This window comes from Poecilia mexicana, unplaced genomic scaffold, assembly GCF_051168715.1.
Source record: "Poecilia mexicana isolate PSO_F unplaced genomic scaffold, ASM5116871v1 scaffold_5, whole genome shotgun sequence".
Lineage (NCBI taxonomy): Eukaryota > Metazoa > Chordata > Actinopteri > Cyprinodontiformes > Poeciliidae > Poecilia > Poecilia mexicana.
The window spans coordinates 10,303,068-10,318,073 of record NW_028263374.1 but is presented as its reverse complement, the minus strand read 5'-3'; the positions used below and the strand labels follow the sequence as shown (position 1 = coordinate 10,318,073).

The following is a 15,006-nucleotide window of genomic DNA, read 5'->3' as shown; positions in this document are numbered from 1 at the left end:
AGGCACACAACTCAGCTTCATACATCCTGCTGAGAGGGCCTGACCTCCAAGGCCTCAAAGTTTCTCACCCAGAAGTATGAAAGTAAACATATACACAGTGGTTACTAAAACATACAGTAAAACGTCTCCATGGTGCTTTCACTGGATAAACACGTTTGAAAAGTGTCCCAGATATATTGCTCACACAAGGATGAGTGAAGACCATATTTTAAACTTGCTTTATAAAGCATTTGTACTGAGGGGTTATGAGAGAAAACATAATTGGACAGTAACAATCTGAAGTGACAGATACTTGCTCAAGGATAAAATGCTGGATTTAGAAATAAACAAATTTAGTCTAAAACTGACAAATGATTCATCTGTCAAAGCTTGAAATGTTTTGTCAGGGAGTTAACTAATTAAAGGCCTCCATTATCTCATAAGTTAATTTTTAACTTTGGTTTAGCGTTATGTAGATTATTCCCTGATATAGTACGTAATTTTATTTGTCTTCACAGGCACACTCCGAGCTCTTGGGGTCCTTACTGGTTCACTGAACTCAAACAGATACTAGAAACACTTCTGAGTTAAAGCATTCATACCCCTTGAATCGTTCCACATTTTGTTTCATCACAATCATAAACCAGCTTGTATATAAAAACATGAAAAATAAGTGTGAATTTGTTCAGCTCTTTTGCTCTGTTATTTGCCCAAAAATCCAGTGTTTTTAGTAGGTGCCTATGTGGTAAATGGAGTACACCTGTGTTTAATTTAATCTCAGTACTAATACAGCTGTGCTGTGAAGGTCATTCTGGAATACATCTGTGAAGAAACAGAGCCAAGAAAACTTTTCATAAATAAGCTTTGTTTAGTCCGGGTCTGCTGTTCGCAGACTCATGCTATGGATATGCGTTTCTTTAACAGAGACAGTGAAGCTTGTCAGACGTGAATGTGAGGATAAATTAAGCTAAAGACAAAAAAAGAAAAACATGAAAGGAAACCTGCTAAAAATATGTTTAGAGACAGTCCTTGTCTAATGTAACTGAGTGGTTTGTTTTTATAATTAAAAAAAATCAGGCTGTAGATGTGTAAAACTGGCAGACATACCCCACTGAAGTGGCAATGAAAGGTGGTTGTACAAAGTATTGGTTCAAGAGTTGTGAGGTGCTGGCAGGCTGAATACAAATGTATGTCAAACTTTTCAGATTTTTACTTATCACTTTTTGAAAAGCACTTCTCCTTTTCTTTCACAGTTATGCTATATTTTGTTTGCGTCCACTAGATACATTTTTCATACAATAGATAAAAGGGTTTTGTGGCAGCATTACAAAATAAGAACAAGTTCAAAAGGTATTATTACTTTTGATAATATCTGCCGAATCAAGGTCATAAATAATCTACATAATAAAGAGTTTTATTTTTGTGGGGTACTATTAGCACAATGTAAATAAAACCACACAGAGATACTTTGTAAGTACCTCATTTGGATGTCCACTACCAGGAAAGAAGTTCCCATCATCGTAGCGATGCAGAGAGATATACAGAACGCTTGGGTCATCATAGAAGGCCTCTTGGGTGCCGTTGCCATGGTGCACATCCTGGACAAGATTTGAGTACATTAAGAGTATAAATATAAGTGTGTGTATATATATATATATATATATATATATATATATAATTTGCACAGTAAGGGTAACCACAAATACATAAAAAAAATCTCACATAAACTGATACGAAATGAACACAGTTTGTAAGACTTGCATAATTTTTCACATCAGTGGCAAAAGTACTTACTCTTTTTTGTTTGATGTAATAATAACTGTAGTTTCATAAAATAATATACTATATTGTGTGTCCTTCGTAAAGATATTGTGCAGACTCAAATACACACATGTTCAGCAGAGACAGCGGCTGGCTCTGGATCGGCATATGTATGCCTCGGTGAACTTTTATGTGCCTGTGTGTGATTTTGAATTTACTCTAAAGCACATGTGACAGTTCGACTCACACGTGGATAACAGAAATAACTGTTATCTAAATTGTGATTGGGATTGCTACTGTAAGTCTGGGTCTTTGTTTTTTGCACCTAGAAAACATCTACTTTCACTCTGTATGTTTGTAATGTCTCCATGAAGAGAAGGGTGACGCTGATCGATGTTCTGGTCCTTACCCAGTCTACTATGAGGATCTTGCTGACACTGAGTTTGTGTTGGAGCTGCTTGGCTGCGATGGCCACAGAGTTGAAGTAACAGAAGCCCCTGTGGACAAACAAACAGGAAGAGTGGCAGCCACATGTGTTTATCACTGTGCATCTTTTGCAAATTAATTTCACAAAATCCACATGTGGCCCCGTAGGAACCTGTAAGACAGTTCTTTGGCTGTGTGTGGTGCCTTCTCAAGCCATGACAGCCCCAGTGCTGACTCCTGCCACGTTAACGTCTATTGCAAGTCATTTAGGAATATTATTGTGTTTTCGGTTCTTCATTGTTCGACTTTTCTCAGCGGACAAACAAAAATGGTTTCCATTAATAGAATGTTATGCTGACTCTAAAGTGTCTCACTCCTGAGCAGTGCAGAAGCCACGCATTTCATGACAAACCGAAGCTTATCATAAAATTTAAGACACATTTGAAATGGTAATTCTGCCAGAAAGCTGACGGGACGCGAGGGATGATTTCTGAGAAATGAACTCACAGAACTCACTAATGCTGGCTGTCTACTACAGAAGTATGCAAAGAAAATGTTGATGCATGAAAAACAATGGAGGAATTTTGGAAAAGGCAGTGTCAGCATTGGGGTGTAAAGTGTGATTGCCTACGTGCATGCATGCGTGTGTGTGTGTGTGCGTGAACAATGTACATCATAAGCTGTCCAAACTTAGCTCATCAAGAAAAATCATTATCACGCCATAAATAACCAGTGACAAGCACTGCTGAGCTCACACACACAGCCCCAGCTGAATGTGGTTATTTGGCTAATGCCTGCTATCAAAGGGTGACACAAATCAATGCACACAGATATGCACATCCACACGTATCCACACACAGCACATCTGCAGGGTGTGTGGATACACAGCTCCTGCACGTCTCTTTTGAGGTGCTTTGCTTTGTGTCTCGAAAGCTGTAAAGAAACAGTAGAGGAGGTAGATTGCCTCTGGCACTGGGCAGATAGTGCACACCACTCATACCTTAACATAGACACACTACGGCACCCTCTCTCTCTTTTTCTTCTTCACAAGTATACTATAGCTGATTTATCCAAAAAAAACAAACAAACTTTCCAGCCCCCTTAGCTCCCGGTATGCATTTGTGAGTATGTGTGTGCATGCTTCTGTACTTACAGAGGAGAAGAACGAGTAGCATGGTGTCCAGGAGGTCTCACCACTGCAAATCCATTCTGTAAGAAAACAGAAAACAGTCTTAACACCTCACTGTTATAACAACTTATTCTGAAACATAAAGGTATTAAAACATTAACATGAAATTGTTTTAGATATAAATAAAGGATAACAAAAGAGGAGCTGCAAACACCTTCATTTACTGTGAAACAGCTGTCCATTACACTGCACAGTAAACACTGTCTATAACATACTTAATTCAAGCAGTATAAACAAGAACTCTTATTTTGTTTTTGTTTTAATGTAATCATATTGAGCTACTCCAGTTGAGGTCAGTTTGAATTATGAAAATCCTTTTTTTGCTAATTGTAATTAAAAATATTGTTTTTAATTCCAGCCACATGCATTCCCCAAGTAGTTGATAGATTTCACACCTAAGCAGTTTACTTTTTTTCTAAAGTTGACTGGAATTTTGGCAAAATTTAATCAGTTGTATGTATTGAATTTGGAGTTATGGCTTCATCATCACTGAGTGACCTGTCAGTCTCTGTCAGTACATAACTAGTTTCACTGCTACGTAATAGTTAAGTATGAAAAATGTAGCCCAAAACATCCACATATCCATCCATCCATCCATCCATCCATCCATCCATCCATCCATCCCACCTTCAGCTCTCTCTGTGCCACTTTAAGGGCCAGGTCTATGACGCATCCTGCTGCTACTTGGGAAGCAGCTGCTGTGTGTTGCTCATTCCAAACTGTATCAATGTCCACCTGTTTATAAAACAATGGAAAGCACATCACAATTAGATTTTATTCATAAAAATGTTAGTGTTCCTGTTACATATTATTACAGGATTAGCTGATCAGAGCATGGAGACCGTCGGAGAGGGTCAAATAGTTTGTCATTACAATGGCAAAGTCTATTTACTTTTGAAAACATCTCAGACAAAGTATTTCATTGTTTAACGACAAAAGTGTGTATGCGTATGTATGTGACCCGACTCTTCAAAAAGTTATCTCTGCTGGCGGTCTACTGTGCTGTTAGGGGAACGCTGAAATTACAGGAATTTCTTTTTTCACGAGGTTTACCATCTTGTTTCAATCACCCCTCTTCACTCTAGCAGCTAAAGGCCGGAAATCCAGGCATATCGGTGCTCTTATCAGCTGCCACCCATCCCCCTTCAGGGTTTTCTTTCTTTACTATAAACATAATATCATTTTATTTATCCTACATCCCTTTTTAGGGTTCCATAGGAAAATATATATATACATTTTCAGCACTTTACTTGTATGCTTTCCCTTGTTGTTTCTTCCCCCTCTGACTATAGTACAGACTTTGATTTTTTTTGAGGTTTCAAAGTTATCTCAGCCAAAAACAATAGCATGAGCAATTGGTAGTATCATTATCTAAATTGTGTAATAAGGCATAATAAGCCATGTAATGTTTGCTGTTCAGTAATGCAATTAGATGAGTGGAAATATTCCCACATGACTAGAGTTTTAAAACAGATCTGTATTGTGTGTAATTGTGTGTTGTTGTGCGCGTGTGTGCGTGTGCCTGTGCAGGACTCACCCCCACACCTCCACATGGTAGGTCCACAAAAGTACGTGAACCTGCATGGAAATATTTGTAGTATTTAAGAGTTATAAATATATCACATTTACATATGTACAGAATGTGCACAAACATGCCATCAACTTTAATTACTTCATTGAGATTTTATTGGACAGAGGAAAGGTTTGTTTGAGAACAGTAGTGAACAAACAGGATCACAAAAACTAAGTTTTGTACTTCTCCAGGTATAAAACTATGGAGAAGTTTAAAGGTGATTGAATGTTTGACAGAGCACTCTTCAGTTCTTCATCTGGGGAAACTTTGCCCAACTGCAAACCTACAAAGGAACAGCCACCCACTTAAGTTGACCAGTCAGACAAGCAAAACATTAAACAGAGAAGAAGCCAAGAGGCCCGTGTTAACTCCTGAGGATTAGCATAGATCCGCAACTCAGGTGGAAGAATCTGTTCATACGCAGACTCAACAAGTCTGGTCTTTATGAAAAAGTGGCAAGTAGAAAGCCACTGATGAAAGAAATACATAACATGTTCAGTTTATAGTTTTCCAGAAGCAATGTAGGGAACACAGCGAACATGTTTGAAGGTGTTGTAGTTAGACAGAACCAAAACTACACTTTACGGCCTATAGGTGAAACGGAGTGTAAGGGCAGGAAGCTAATACTGCACATTACCCTGAACACACCACCTTCACTGTGAACCATGAAACATGGTGGTGGAAGCCTCATACTTTAGCAAGGACATGGAAGTCCATCAGAGTTGATGAGGAGAAGAAATGGAGCTATGAACAGGGAAAACCTCAAAGAAAACTTGAGACTGCGATGGAAATTCATCTTCTGGGACAACAGCGCCAATTATGGAGCCGGATTTACAAGAGAATGGTTTAGATCCAGCATAAGATGAAATTGGAATGATTGTTAAACTCAAGTCTAATCTTTATTTCATATAGTTAAGCTTAGCAACATATAAACAATAAAATTCCCACATTGAAATTTGTGGTTGCAATGGAAAAAAATACAAAAAAACATTCAAGAGCTATGAATACTTTTGGATAGTATAGTGAAGTAGTGTCATAGCGATATTGTGAATGTAATCTCCAGTATTATTATTGATCTTACCAGTGCGCCTCTGATTGTCCATTAACACGTGGTTTTCTGAATGGACGGAAAGCAGCTCTGCACGGGTGGCTTTTCTACTGAGGATGCACTTTAACACAGAAATAAGGTTTTTGTTGTGAACTGCTAGCATGTTTGACAGCAAATTCTTTTTCTCATAGTATATCTGTGTGCAAAGTCCCTACCTCACATTGGCTCTTAAGCCCTCTTTCTTGCAGTCTAGACCAGATGCTCTGGATTCTCCCAGCATGCTCAGCATGGCGGCTGTTGTCTCCACAGATGCACTGGTGCTTCTGCATCTGGGTATCATAAACCAAACCTGCATACACACACACATAAAAACGTGACTTATAACCCAATATTTTTTGCTCTGAAGTCACATTACCATCCTTCAAAATATACAGTCAATGAAATCCTCCACTACTTAAGTCAGTGTTTGACTCACCAGTTGTAAAACTCAGTTTGGCATCTTTGGCAGGGCTGGACAGTGACATAGAGGGTACTATGGTGGGTACATGTGAAGTAGGCGCCAGGGAGGTGGAAGGTGGTAGAGAGCGGCTCCGAATCACAGGCGGATGAGACTGATGAGGCCAAATTAAGGTAGGAACTCCCAGCGCATCTGGCTGTAAAGTTGATCTGAGGATTACCTGCCTCTGTGTTTTGCACAAATGAGTTTAAAAGGGAAGACAAGGAAGTAATTAACATTTATTATAAGTCAGAGGGAGGTAAAAGTACTTTGAGTAAAGTATGGTCCTCCAATGCCTCCAGCTGGTAAAATTACACATAATGTGGACAATTTAATTCTACTTGTGTTGAACAACAACTTGATAAGCAAAAATACCTTGCTGCTGGAATATATAAAGCAACAGTGCCCCCTAATGGTAAGGCAAGTTCATTCAGGTAAAAATTAAAAAGGCACATTGATTTTATAGTGTTGGACATCAGTCAGTGTTTTCTATATATAATACATTTCTGAAGTGAATAATTTAGAATAACGTAGAATTCTAAATAACTTTCCACAATCTTCAGAAGCTTTAACCAGTTAGTTTTGAAGAAAAGTTCATGAGATTTTTTTCTGTACTATTTTGTTTGCATATGAACAGACATTAGTACCTGACTGAGAGGGTGTGATGTCTCAATCAAGCTCTCCCGAGAGGAAGTGATGGACTCCGTGTCATAAACTGAGTCGGTGCTGGCATTGCTTTCTCTCCTGCGGTGGCCGTCTTCGGACAGCGAGCCCAATTCAGAGCCACACAAAGACCCTGTTCCAGAACCTGATGCTGATCCGCTCTCATCCACGTCCATGTCCTCAGACGGGATCTGTGTCAGATGACATTCTCAGTAAAATTGCACAGGCTTTACACCCTTCAACTCTTTTAAATTTTCTGACAGAATGAATCCTCTTTTTTTAGTCACTCTGTTAATCGTGAGTAATTGTTTTCTATTTGGCATGCTAATGTTTACACCTGCCTCCTCTTACCTTGCTCAGCTGTGTGCTCAGCTTAAACCTTTCCAATCCAGCCTTGTGGTACAGCTGGGAGAGCTGTTGGTGGGTGTGTGGGTGATGGCCAGCATGCAGGGGCAGGACTGAGTGGCTGTAAGGCAGAGGCTCTGAATGCGCTCGCTCCACAGGTCGATGTGAGCCCAAGGCAACTAAGCCTTCTCTTCTGGACGAGGAGGATATGTGAGGATGCTGTTGCTGAGGAATGGTACTCAAACTATGAACTGAAAACAAGAAATGAAAAAAAAAAAAAACAGTGACAACAAGGAATAAGGTGAAGGACAGGTTGCAGAAAGGAATTGAAAAAGACAACAAGCGACAATAAGAGCAATAGTAATAATGAATACTGGACAGAAAAAAAGAAGAAGAAAACTGAAGCATGCTGACAGACTGTAAGGGAAACTAACAAAACTTGACAGTTTGGTTCAGGCTGAATGACATTTTTTTTGTTGTAAGTGAGACTGCATCACTGTAATCTGCCCAGCAGAGGGTGCTCTTGTATCAAGACATGCAGGATGACACATATGTGATACAACAGTCTCTGATTTAAAATAAAAGATATTTTTTCACTGCAGATCATTTTATTTGTTTGCAAATAAGCAGGACATTTATTACTAAAAGTCATATTGTCAACTTGCAATAAAAGCTGTAAACACAAATTAAATAAATATATATTGGAATTTTTTGTTTTCGCCAATTCATAAAAACGTCAGATGAAATCCACCTCCTCAGGAAATAAAACTACAACTTGTACATACTAAGCATGTAAGATGAGGTCAAAGCATCAACTCTGAGCACTGACAGCATAATTTAAGTCAAACGTGCATATGTGACTGACAGTTATCAGAGCCACATATGACGTATGTGCCATACATGCAGATAAGCTTCGCAGACAATGCCACTCACGAGGAACAAGCTGCTGGTGCATCAGCCCCATGTGTGGTTCAAATATGAACACTGGCTGCAAGCGTTGAGACATAGGGGAGACGAAGACAGACTGCAAAGTCGATGCTGCCACTGGCTTTGTCACACGCAAGTCAGCCTGCAGAGAAAGAGAATGACAAATTTAGAGATGCTACAGAAGTAGAAACACATTCATTATGGGTGTGGCTTAAACATTAACAAACTGGGTGATTCGAGGAAAAGCTAAGAGTTTAATTGCCTTGTTGACTACTTGATGTATGCATTTATACTGTCACCAAAAAGGTCAGAGCGGAAGTGGAAGTCATGTGGTGTACATATATTAACCTTAGAGAAACTAATAAAAGGAACTTAATAATATTTTTATCTATACAGCATTACAGCAAACAACACACAAAAGCATCAATTCTCCATTTTGTTATGCTTCAACTATGAAGCACAACAAAATGCTTCATAGTTGCATGCTTGTTGTAATTTTACATGACAGAAATTACCTGGCTATTAACTTTTTTTTTTTTTTTTTTTTTTTTACAAAAGAGTTTCACATCTAAAGATTTAAATCCATTCTACCGATTTTCCCTTACAAAAACAGTTAAAGCTACATTTAACAGCTGGTGGATACTAGCCCTCTTCAGTCCACTGGAGCTTCCTCCACATGCGTTTTATTGACTCATTTTGAAGTCTGAATCAAATACTACTTAGCAATTTGGTAATTTTGGAAAGGAACTGGTTGTACTTTGTTTAATTCAGAGGCATCAAAGTAAAAGATTTTTTTAACAACAAAACAACCACTTACACTTTTTTTTGTGTTGTTGTGGCTATTGCACATCACAAAGTAAGTAATTTTGTTCAGTTGTGGACTGTAACTTTTACACTGACGTACAAATCAAGAAATTATCGGTGGTTTCGTCATGAGAGGGAAATACAAAAACGACAAAATTCTGACTGAAACTCAATTCAAATTTCTTGCTCACCTGAGCAGGAAGTCCAGCAGTGATGTTGTGCATTGCAGTGTGGTTGGCAGGCAGAGCGAAGTGGGCTACATTACCATTGTTCATCAGCACCCTCTTTGACTGGAAAAGCACAAGCCTAAATTATTGTGGCACATTCCAGAACGTGCACAATTTACCAAAACTCGTCACATTCAAACTGTTGTGAAACAAACATTCTTAGCATCACTGAAAAAACCAAGACTACACTATGAAGAAATAGTCCCTAAACTGTACACATATTTCATTTAGACTGTTTCTCACTGGTTGAGAATGTATTTGTGTTGAAAGCTTGGGCAGCTGAAATTTACTAGCATTCCATTAAAGACGCAAGCAAGAAATGCATATGGAAACCCTTAACTATGTCACACTTTTAAGCAAAAGACGTGACTGTGACTGACATGCTGAGAAAGGGTCTCACCTCAGGAGCCCGTGAAAGAGACCCGTTGTCTGACATGAGGGTGTCGTTTGGTGAGCTGCAGCCTGATGCTGAAGTGCTGCTTCTGCTTGGGGAAGAGTCTGAATGACAGGATGGAAGGAAAAACCAAAAGCACATTAAAACATAAACATGTAATGAAACAAAATACAAATTAAAGCAATCATATTTCTGCTAAAATTACAAGATTCTTTTGCGAAATATTCATTTTTACAGTGCAGAAACAGAACTCTATACTAAAGAAATACTGAAAAGCCAACATTTAATTTCCTCTGTACTAAACAGGAAGTCCTAGATTAATAATTAGAAACTGTAAAATCTCTGTTTAATTTAAAATATTAATAAAGACAAAATTGAAATATGCTTCAGTTACATTTTTGTAAACTAAAATTTTAGGAACAACAACAGACTCCTGACTTGATGAAATTTGATGGGTTTCTTTAGGCAGAACATTTTTTAATCAATTTGACTGAACTTGACTGTATTGTTTGAAAACTAGGATGTATATATGTCTGCATTCCTTGTTCATGTGTGTGATTTTATACTTCAATCATGTTCAAAATAAATAAAGAAAAATAAAAGTATGATTGGACTGAATTGAATTGAACTGTGCCACCTGTCATTTTGTAAAAGAAAAAAAAATCCTAATACTGGAGTTTTCTTTTCCACTTAAAAATATAATTCAAATAAAGTTTGGATTTTTGAAAGAAAAAATTGTGTGATATTTTGCTGATGTAATACATTTATTTTAAGGATTTTTGGCAAGGGTGCCAAGTGTGTGCCTCTGCAGATGAACATAAAGATACAATAACCTTAAAACGATGCCATAATAAAAGCAAACAGAAGACTGAGCATTAATGTTCATACCCATATTTTCTGTCCTATGTTTGACATCAGGAGGGGCACTGATCTTCCGTTGCAGCGGGTTAGGCCTTGTCGAGATGAGTTTCTTCAACTTCCACTTCAGTGTGGGCTCGGATACTGCTCAAATACATACACACATGTAAAATAACAGCGACAGAATCGAGTTAAAGTGAACTGTGCAAATACTTCAGTGCTAATGAATACTTAAAATCATCCCCGTTTACATTGGGCATTCTCCAATAAACCTAAACAAAGTAATCAATCACTGGCAGGCTTAGTTCAGATAAAAGCTGTTTGTGTTGTCGCCATGCCAACTAAAGCACCCTTGTGTGTGTGTAGATGTGTGTCTGTGTTAAAGGTTTTAGGGCAAAGTAATGGATGGTGTACTTGCAGAAATGTACCAAAAAAAATAAAAGGAACCACTCCCACTCCGATTCATACAGTGAGGAAGTAGTACTCAGGATTCTCATGCAGTTCATTTTACACATACCTTAGTTAAGGTTATATAACTTCTCTTTGCCTCATTGTTGCTGCACTGATTATATGGCTGTCCTGCAGCTCTGACCCTGCAGATCTGATGCTTAGAGCTCAATTCATTCTAACCCAATGACCACATCAAGATGTGTCGAATCTCTTAGATTTTCTATCCTTCTTATGCCCAAAACATGATAAAAAACTTTTAGAGAGTAGTTTACAGTATCATGTTAAGCTACGGACTACAGTAATTTTTACTTGGAGGTATAACTCAGATTTCACTGTAATTGTCACATCAGAAAGTAAATGAAATGGAAAATCACCAGCATCTTAAAAAAAAAATAAATTTGACCTGAGGGTGGCAACCCTGGTCACAAACAGGAGTCTCACCTGTTCTTCGCAGGGCGAGGTCCTTTCGCTGGTCACAGGGTGTAGGTTGAGGCTTGAGGGACATGTCAGGCACGGGTGGCCTAGGTAACCAAAACAACATCAGATGCACTGGCTTAGTCACGGGAAAATATGGGGAGAGTTGTGAACATCAGTTCTTAAGTTTTGTCACTCATTCTCAGCCACGAGTTTAGGCCTGGGTAATTCCAACAAATGAATAGGCTTTGATTTTTAGTGCAGTTGTATGTTTAGTGTCACTGTCCAGCAGAAAGTCTTACAGTCTCAAGTCTTTTGCGTACCTCTAAGAGTTTCAGAGTTTCCCTGCATATTTCTGGCCCCATAAACGCTGATCAACTTTACTATCCCCATTTTAAAAAAAAAATATCACCACACCACTATGTTGCCACCACCATAAGTCCCCATAGTGATTTCATGTTTAGGATCATTCATTTTTTTCGTACATAGCATTTTGCAAGGAGGCCAGAATGTTCTGTTTCAGTCTCACCTGACCAGAGTATTTTCTTCCAAATATTCTGAGGTCAGCCTCAATGGCTTCAGGGTTTCTCTCCATGATGTTTTACTTTTGCCACTCTCCCATAAAGATCAGGTTTGTGGAAGTCATTATATTTTTACCTAATAGTTCTCAATGAGATGTTGAAAGCAAGGAGTATTGTTTTATAATATATCCTTTTCACAACACCCCCAACCCACCTGGTGTCCATACTCAGGGGCTCTAATTACCCCTGAGTATGTGGACTCAGGGGTAATTAGAAGGCAACTTTCTACAATTAAGTTTGTGGATGCAACATTACGAAAAAGATCAGATTCAGTAAGAAGCACAATTGATTCCATCTTGACAAAAAAAAAAACATTTTAACATTCTTGTAAAATAGAACTTTAAACAACAATGATTTAAACAGACATCAGTGCCAGTCTCACCTGTATCCCGGAGAGCTACTGCAGTGACTGCCAGGAACCCTATCATGAGGAGGCTGATTCTTCATGATTATATGATCACGCAGAATCTGCTTTACGTGTTTGCTAGCTACAGCACCTGCCACACATTAAAATAGGACAATGAAGTGCACAGGGAAGTTATTTTTATTGTAACATAATAAATAGTTATTCCTTTCAAGCAAATTTAAGTACAAACTAATATTAAATAGCAGTACAGGGTTTCCCAAAACAAAATATTGGACACTTCTGTTACTTTCTTTGTTGGACTCTGTTATTTTGAGAATTTCCTTGGAATACAATAATACATGGCAGTAAAGGAAATCCCCTTCATTTACACTGAAAACTGTTACGCTGCGATGACTCAGACAGGCAGCCTGTCTGTACTCTGACAACCTCTCAGAAAAATGTCTGAAAACAACACATTCATCTCACTCTGTTCATTTTTATTCTTTGGCAACAGCTGCTGTGGGTCTTCTCTTTTCTCCTCCATCTTTCTGTGTCTTTGTTCAGTGTTATACTGTGAAGAAAAATGAGACATTAAACATTAGACCCAGTCCAGTCTTCTTTGCACCGTACACATGAGATGAATTTAAAGGGAGTGACACTTAGCTGCTGCCAACATTGGTTAAAAACATTTTTGTACACCATTACTGGAACAAAATGTAAATATTGTTTACAGCTCAGTGGTAAATGAGGAGGAAATGATCTGCTAACATTCTGACCTGGTTGCTACCTATGTCTGCTGAGTTGTATGCTTGTGTACAGCTTGTGGGGAAAGCAGCTGCTTTCCTCCTGTGGTTAATGTGGTAGGAGGTCTTTCTACATTAAACTGGCATGTTTTGTACAAATAAAATGTTGATACTGTGGAATGTGACAATACATAAAGAACAACCTCAGTTTGTTGATTTTGTACGGTATATCTGAACTAACTAAAATAACTGATTCCTTCTTACTGCATCTGATCACTCGTCTCATTCATGCTTATAAATGCTGGGACGTTTATTTGAACACATCTTTATCTGTATCACATCACCTGCAAGTGGTGCTGGGAAAACTGAGAGCAATGTTGAGCAGTGAGATGTTCCAGATAGAATGAAGGCTGTGGAGCCAGCATGGCCGAATCTGGACGTGGATGTAACAACCTGTGAGTTACAGTCAGATCCATGGGCTTGACCCTTCGAATGGCCAACTCTGACTGCTGAGGATCACATCCACTGTACAAAGGAACAGAAAAAATAAAGACAGATGATCAGTCGAGCTGTGACACTGGGTGAGAGTTACCTTTAGATTAGGGCTGAAACTAACAAATATTTCCCTATTGGTAATGTCAGATTATCAATAATGATCTCCCAAGGAGAATGTATGTCTCTTGAGACTGCTTATAATTTTTCAAAGGTAAATATGCATCTTTGCTCTTTGTTTTACTCATTTCACCAGAAGAAAACAAAACAGAGACCTCCAGTAAAGAGAACAAAACACATACTTTTTTTCCACAATTGCGTGCCAAGACAAGTTTTAGTTCACTGAATTTAAAACCCTAAAAATATCAGGGGTTATTTTTAAGTACAAGAAGTCCAACTGCAGCATTGTGAAACAAACTTGCTCTCATGGTATAACTTACAAAAGAAAGAGCTTACCAGAGGGCTAAAAAAGACACCTAGAAAAAGTGAACCTGGCATAATCTTGCAAACAATGTGCAAATATAGAGGTAATCTAACACCGACACCTGAAACTAATAAATGTGCAAAGCCATGTTTCAGTACTGATGCAAAAGTATAGATACAGAATGTATGGAAGGATACATCTTGCTGCCCTGGGGGTTCAGTGACAGTGAAAAAGATGGAGTTATGGAAACTGTTACCGTAACACAGCAACTATTCTGTCATGGCAACAGTCACATAACATTACAGCAGCTGGGATAGTGCCTTATATTTTTTAGCTAAATGTTTCAGTTACTTCTAAAATTATTCCGATAACATCCGACCTGATGTCGTCCAACTATAATAACAACCAACTCTCATTTCTTACAGTAAGCCAGAGTGGGAAAGAAAATAAAGAAATGTGCTTGACGTAGATAGAGTTCCCCTGAAAAAGAAAACACTCCCACACACTTAACTTACCGTGTATAACATGAGACTGAAACTCAAAAACAGGTTGTGACTTTATGACGGCAGATTAATTTAAAAATCTAAAACACATGTTGTATAATTTAAGATGAACGTTTGTTATTAGATTTGTTTGTGTGACAAACAGCAAAAACAGTGCAGAATTTCTGGCACATCTCTTTACAGAAGCGAGATAGTCACACTTTAAAAAATGTGAACAATGTGCAATTTTTTCTGCATTTCAACAACCACACAATACCAGTTAACTTTAGGCTGGCCTGTGAGACTTGACAGTATGCAACAATGCTTTTTCTTTTTCCTTTTAGCTTGATATGTTCTCTTTTTCATTCCAACACACAAAAAAAT

At 38.3% G+C, this 15,006-nt stretch overlaps 1 protein-coding gene across 4 annotated transcripts in view; it reads right to left on the bottom strand.

Annotated features, from left to right (window-relative positions):
• LOC106933384 (histone deacetylase 7-like) overlaps positions 1-15,006 on the bottom strand; it is a 47,612-nt gene that overhangs the window by 11,927 nt on the left and 20,679 nt on the right. For all 4 annotated transcript variants that reach the window (XM_015012596.2, XM_015012597.2, XM_088005497.1 and 1 more), the window contains 18 exons: positions 13,569-13,749; positions 12,968-13,052; positions 12,518-12,632; positions 11,582-11,661; positions 10,721-10,834; positions 9,839-9,936; positions 9,403-9,501; positions 8,414-8,549; positions 7,487-7,731; positions 7,120-7,326; positions 6,452-6,659; positions 6,192-6,325; positions 6,010-6,097; positions 4,893-4,933; positions 3,983-4,090; positions 3,320-3,375; positions 2,150-2,237; positions 1,458-1,577 (listed from right to left, as the gene is read on the bottom strand). In XM_015012596.2, the coding sequence (XP_014868082.2) occupies positions 1,458-1,577; positions 2,150-2,237; positions 3,320-3,375; positions 3,983-4,090; positions 4,893-4,933; positions 6,010-6,097; positions 6,192-6,325; positions 6,452-6,659; positions 7,120-7,326; positions 7,487-7,731; positions 8,414-8,549; positions 9,403-9,501; positions 9,839-9,936; positions 10,721-10,834; positions 11,582-11,661; positions 12,518-12,632; positions 12,968-13,052; positions 13,569-13,700 (2,154 nt within the window). In that variant the 5' untranslated portion in view covers positions 13,701-13,749. The remainder of the gene's footprint in view (positions 1-1,457; positions 1,578-2,149; positions 2,238-3,319; positions 3,376-3,982; positions 4,091-4,892; positions 4,934-6,009; positions 6,098-6,191; positions 6,326-6,451; positions 6,660-7,119; positions 7,327-7,486; positions 7,732-8,413; positions 8,550-9,402; positions 9,502-9,838; positions 9,937-10,720; positions 10,835-11,581; positions 11,662-12,517; positions 12,633-12,967; positions 13,053-13,568; positions 13,750-15,006) is intronic.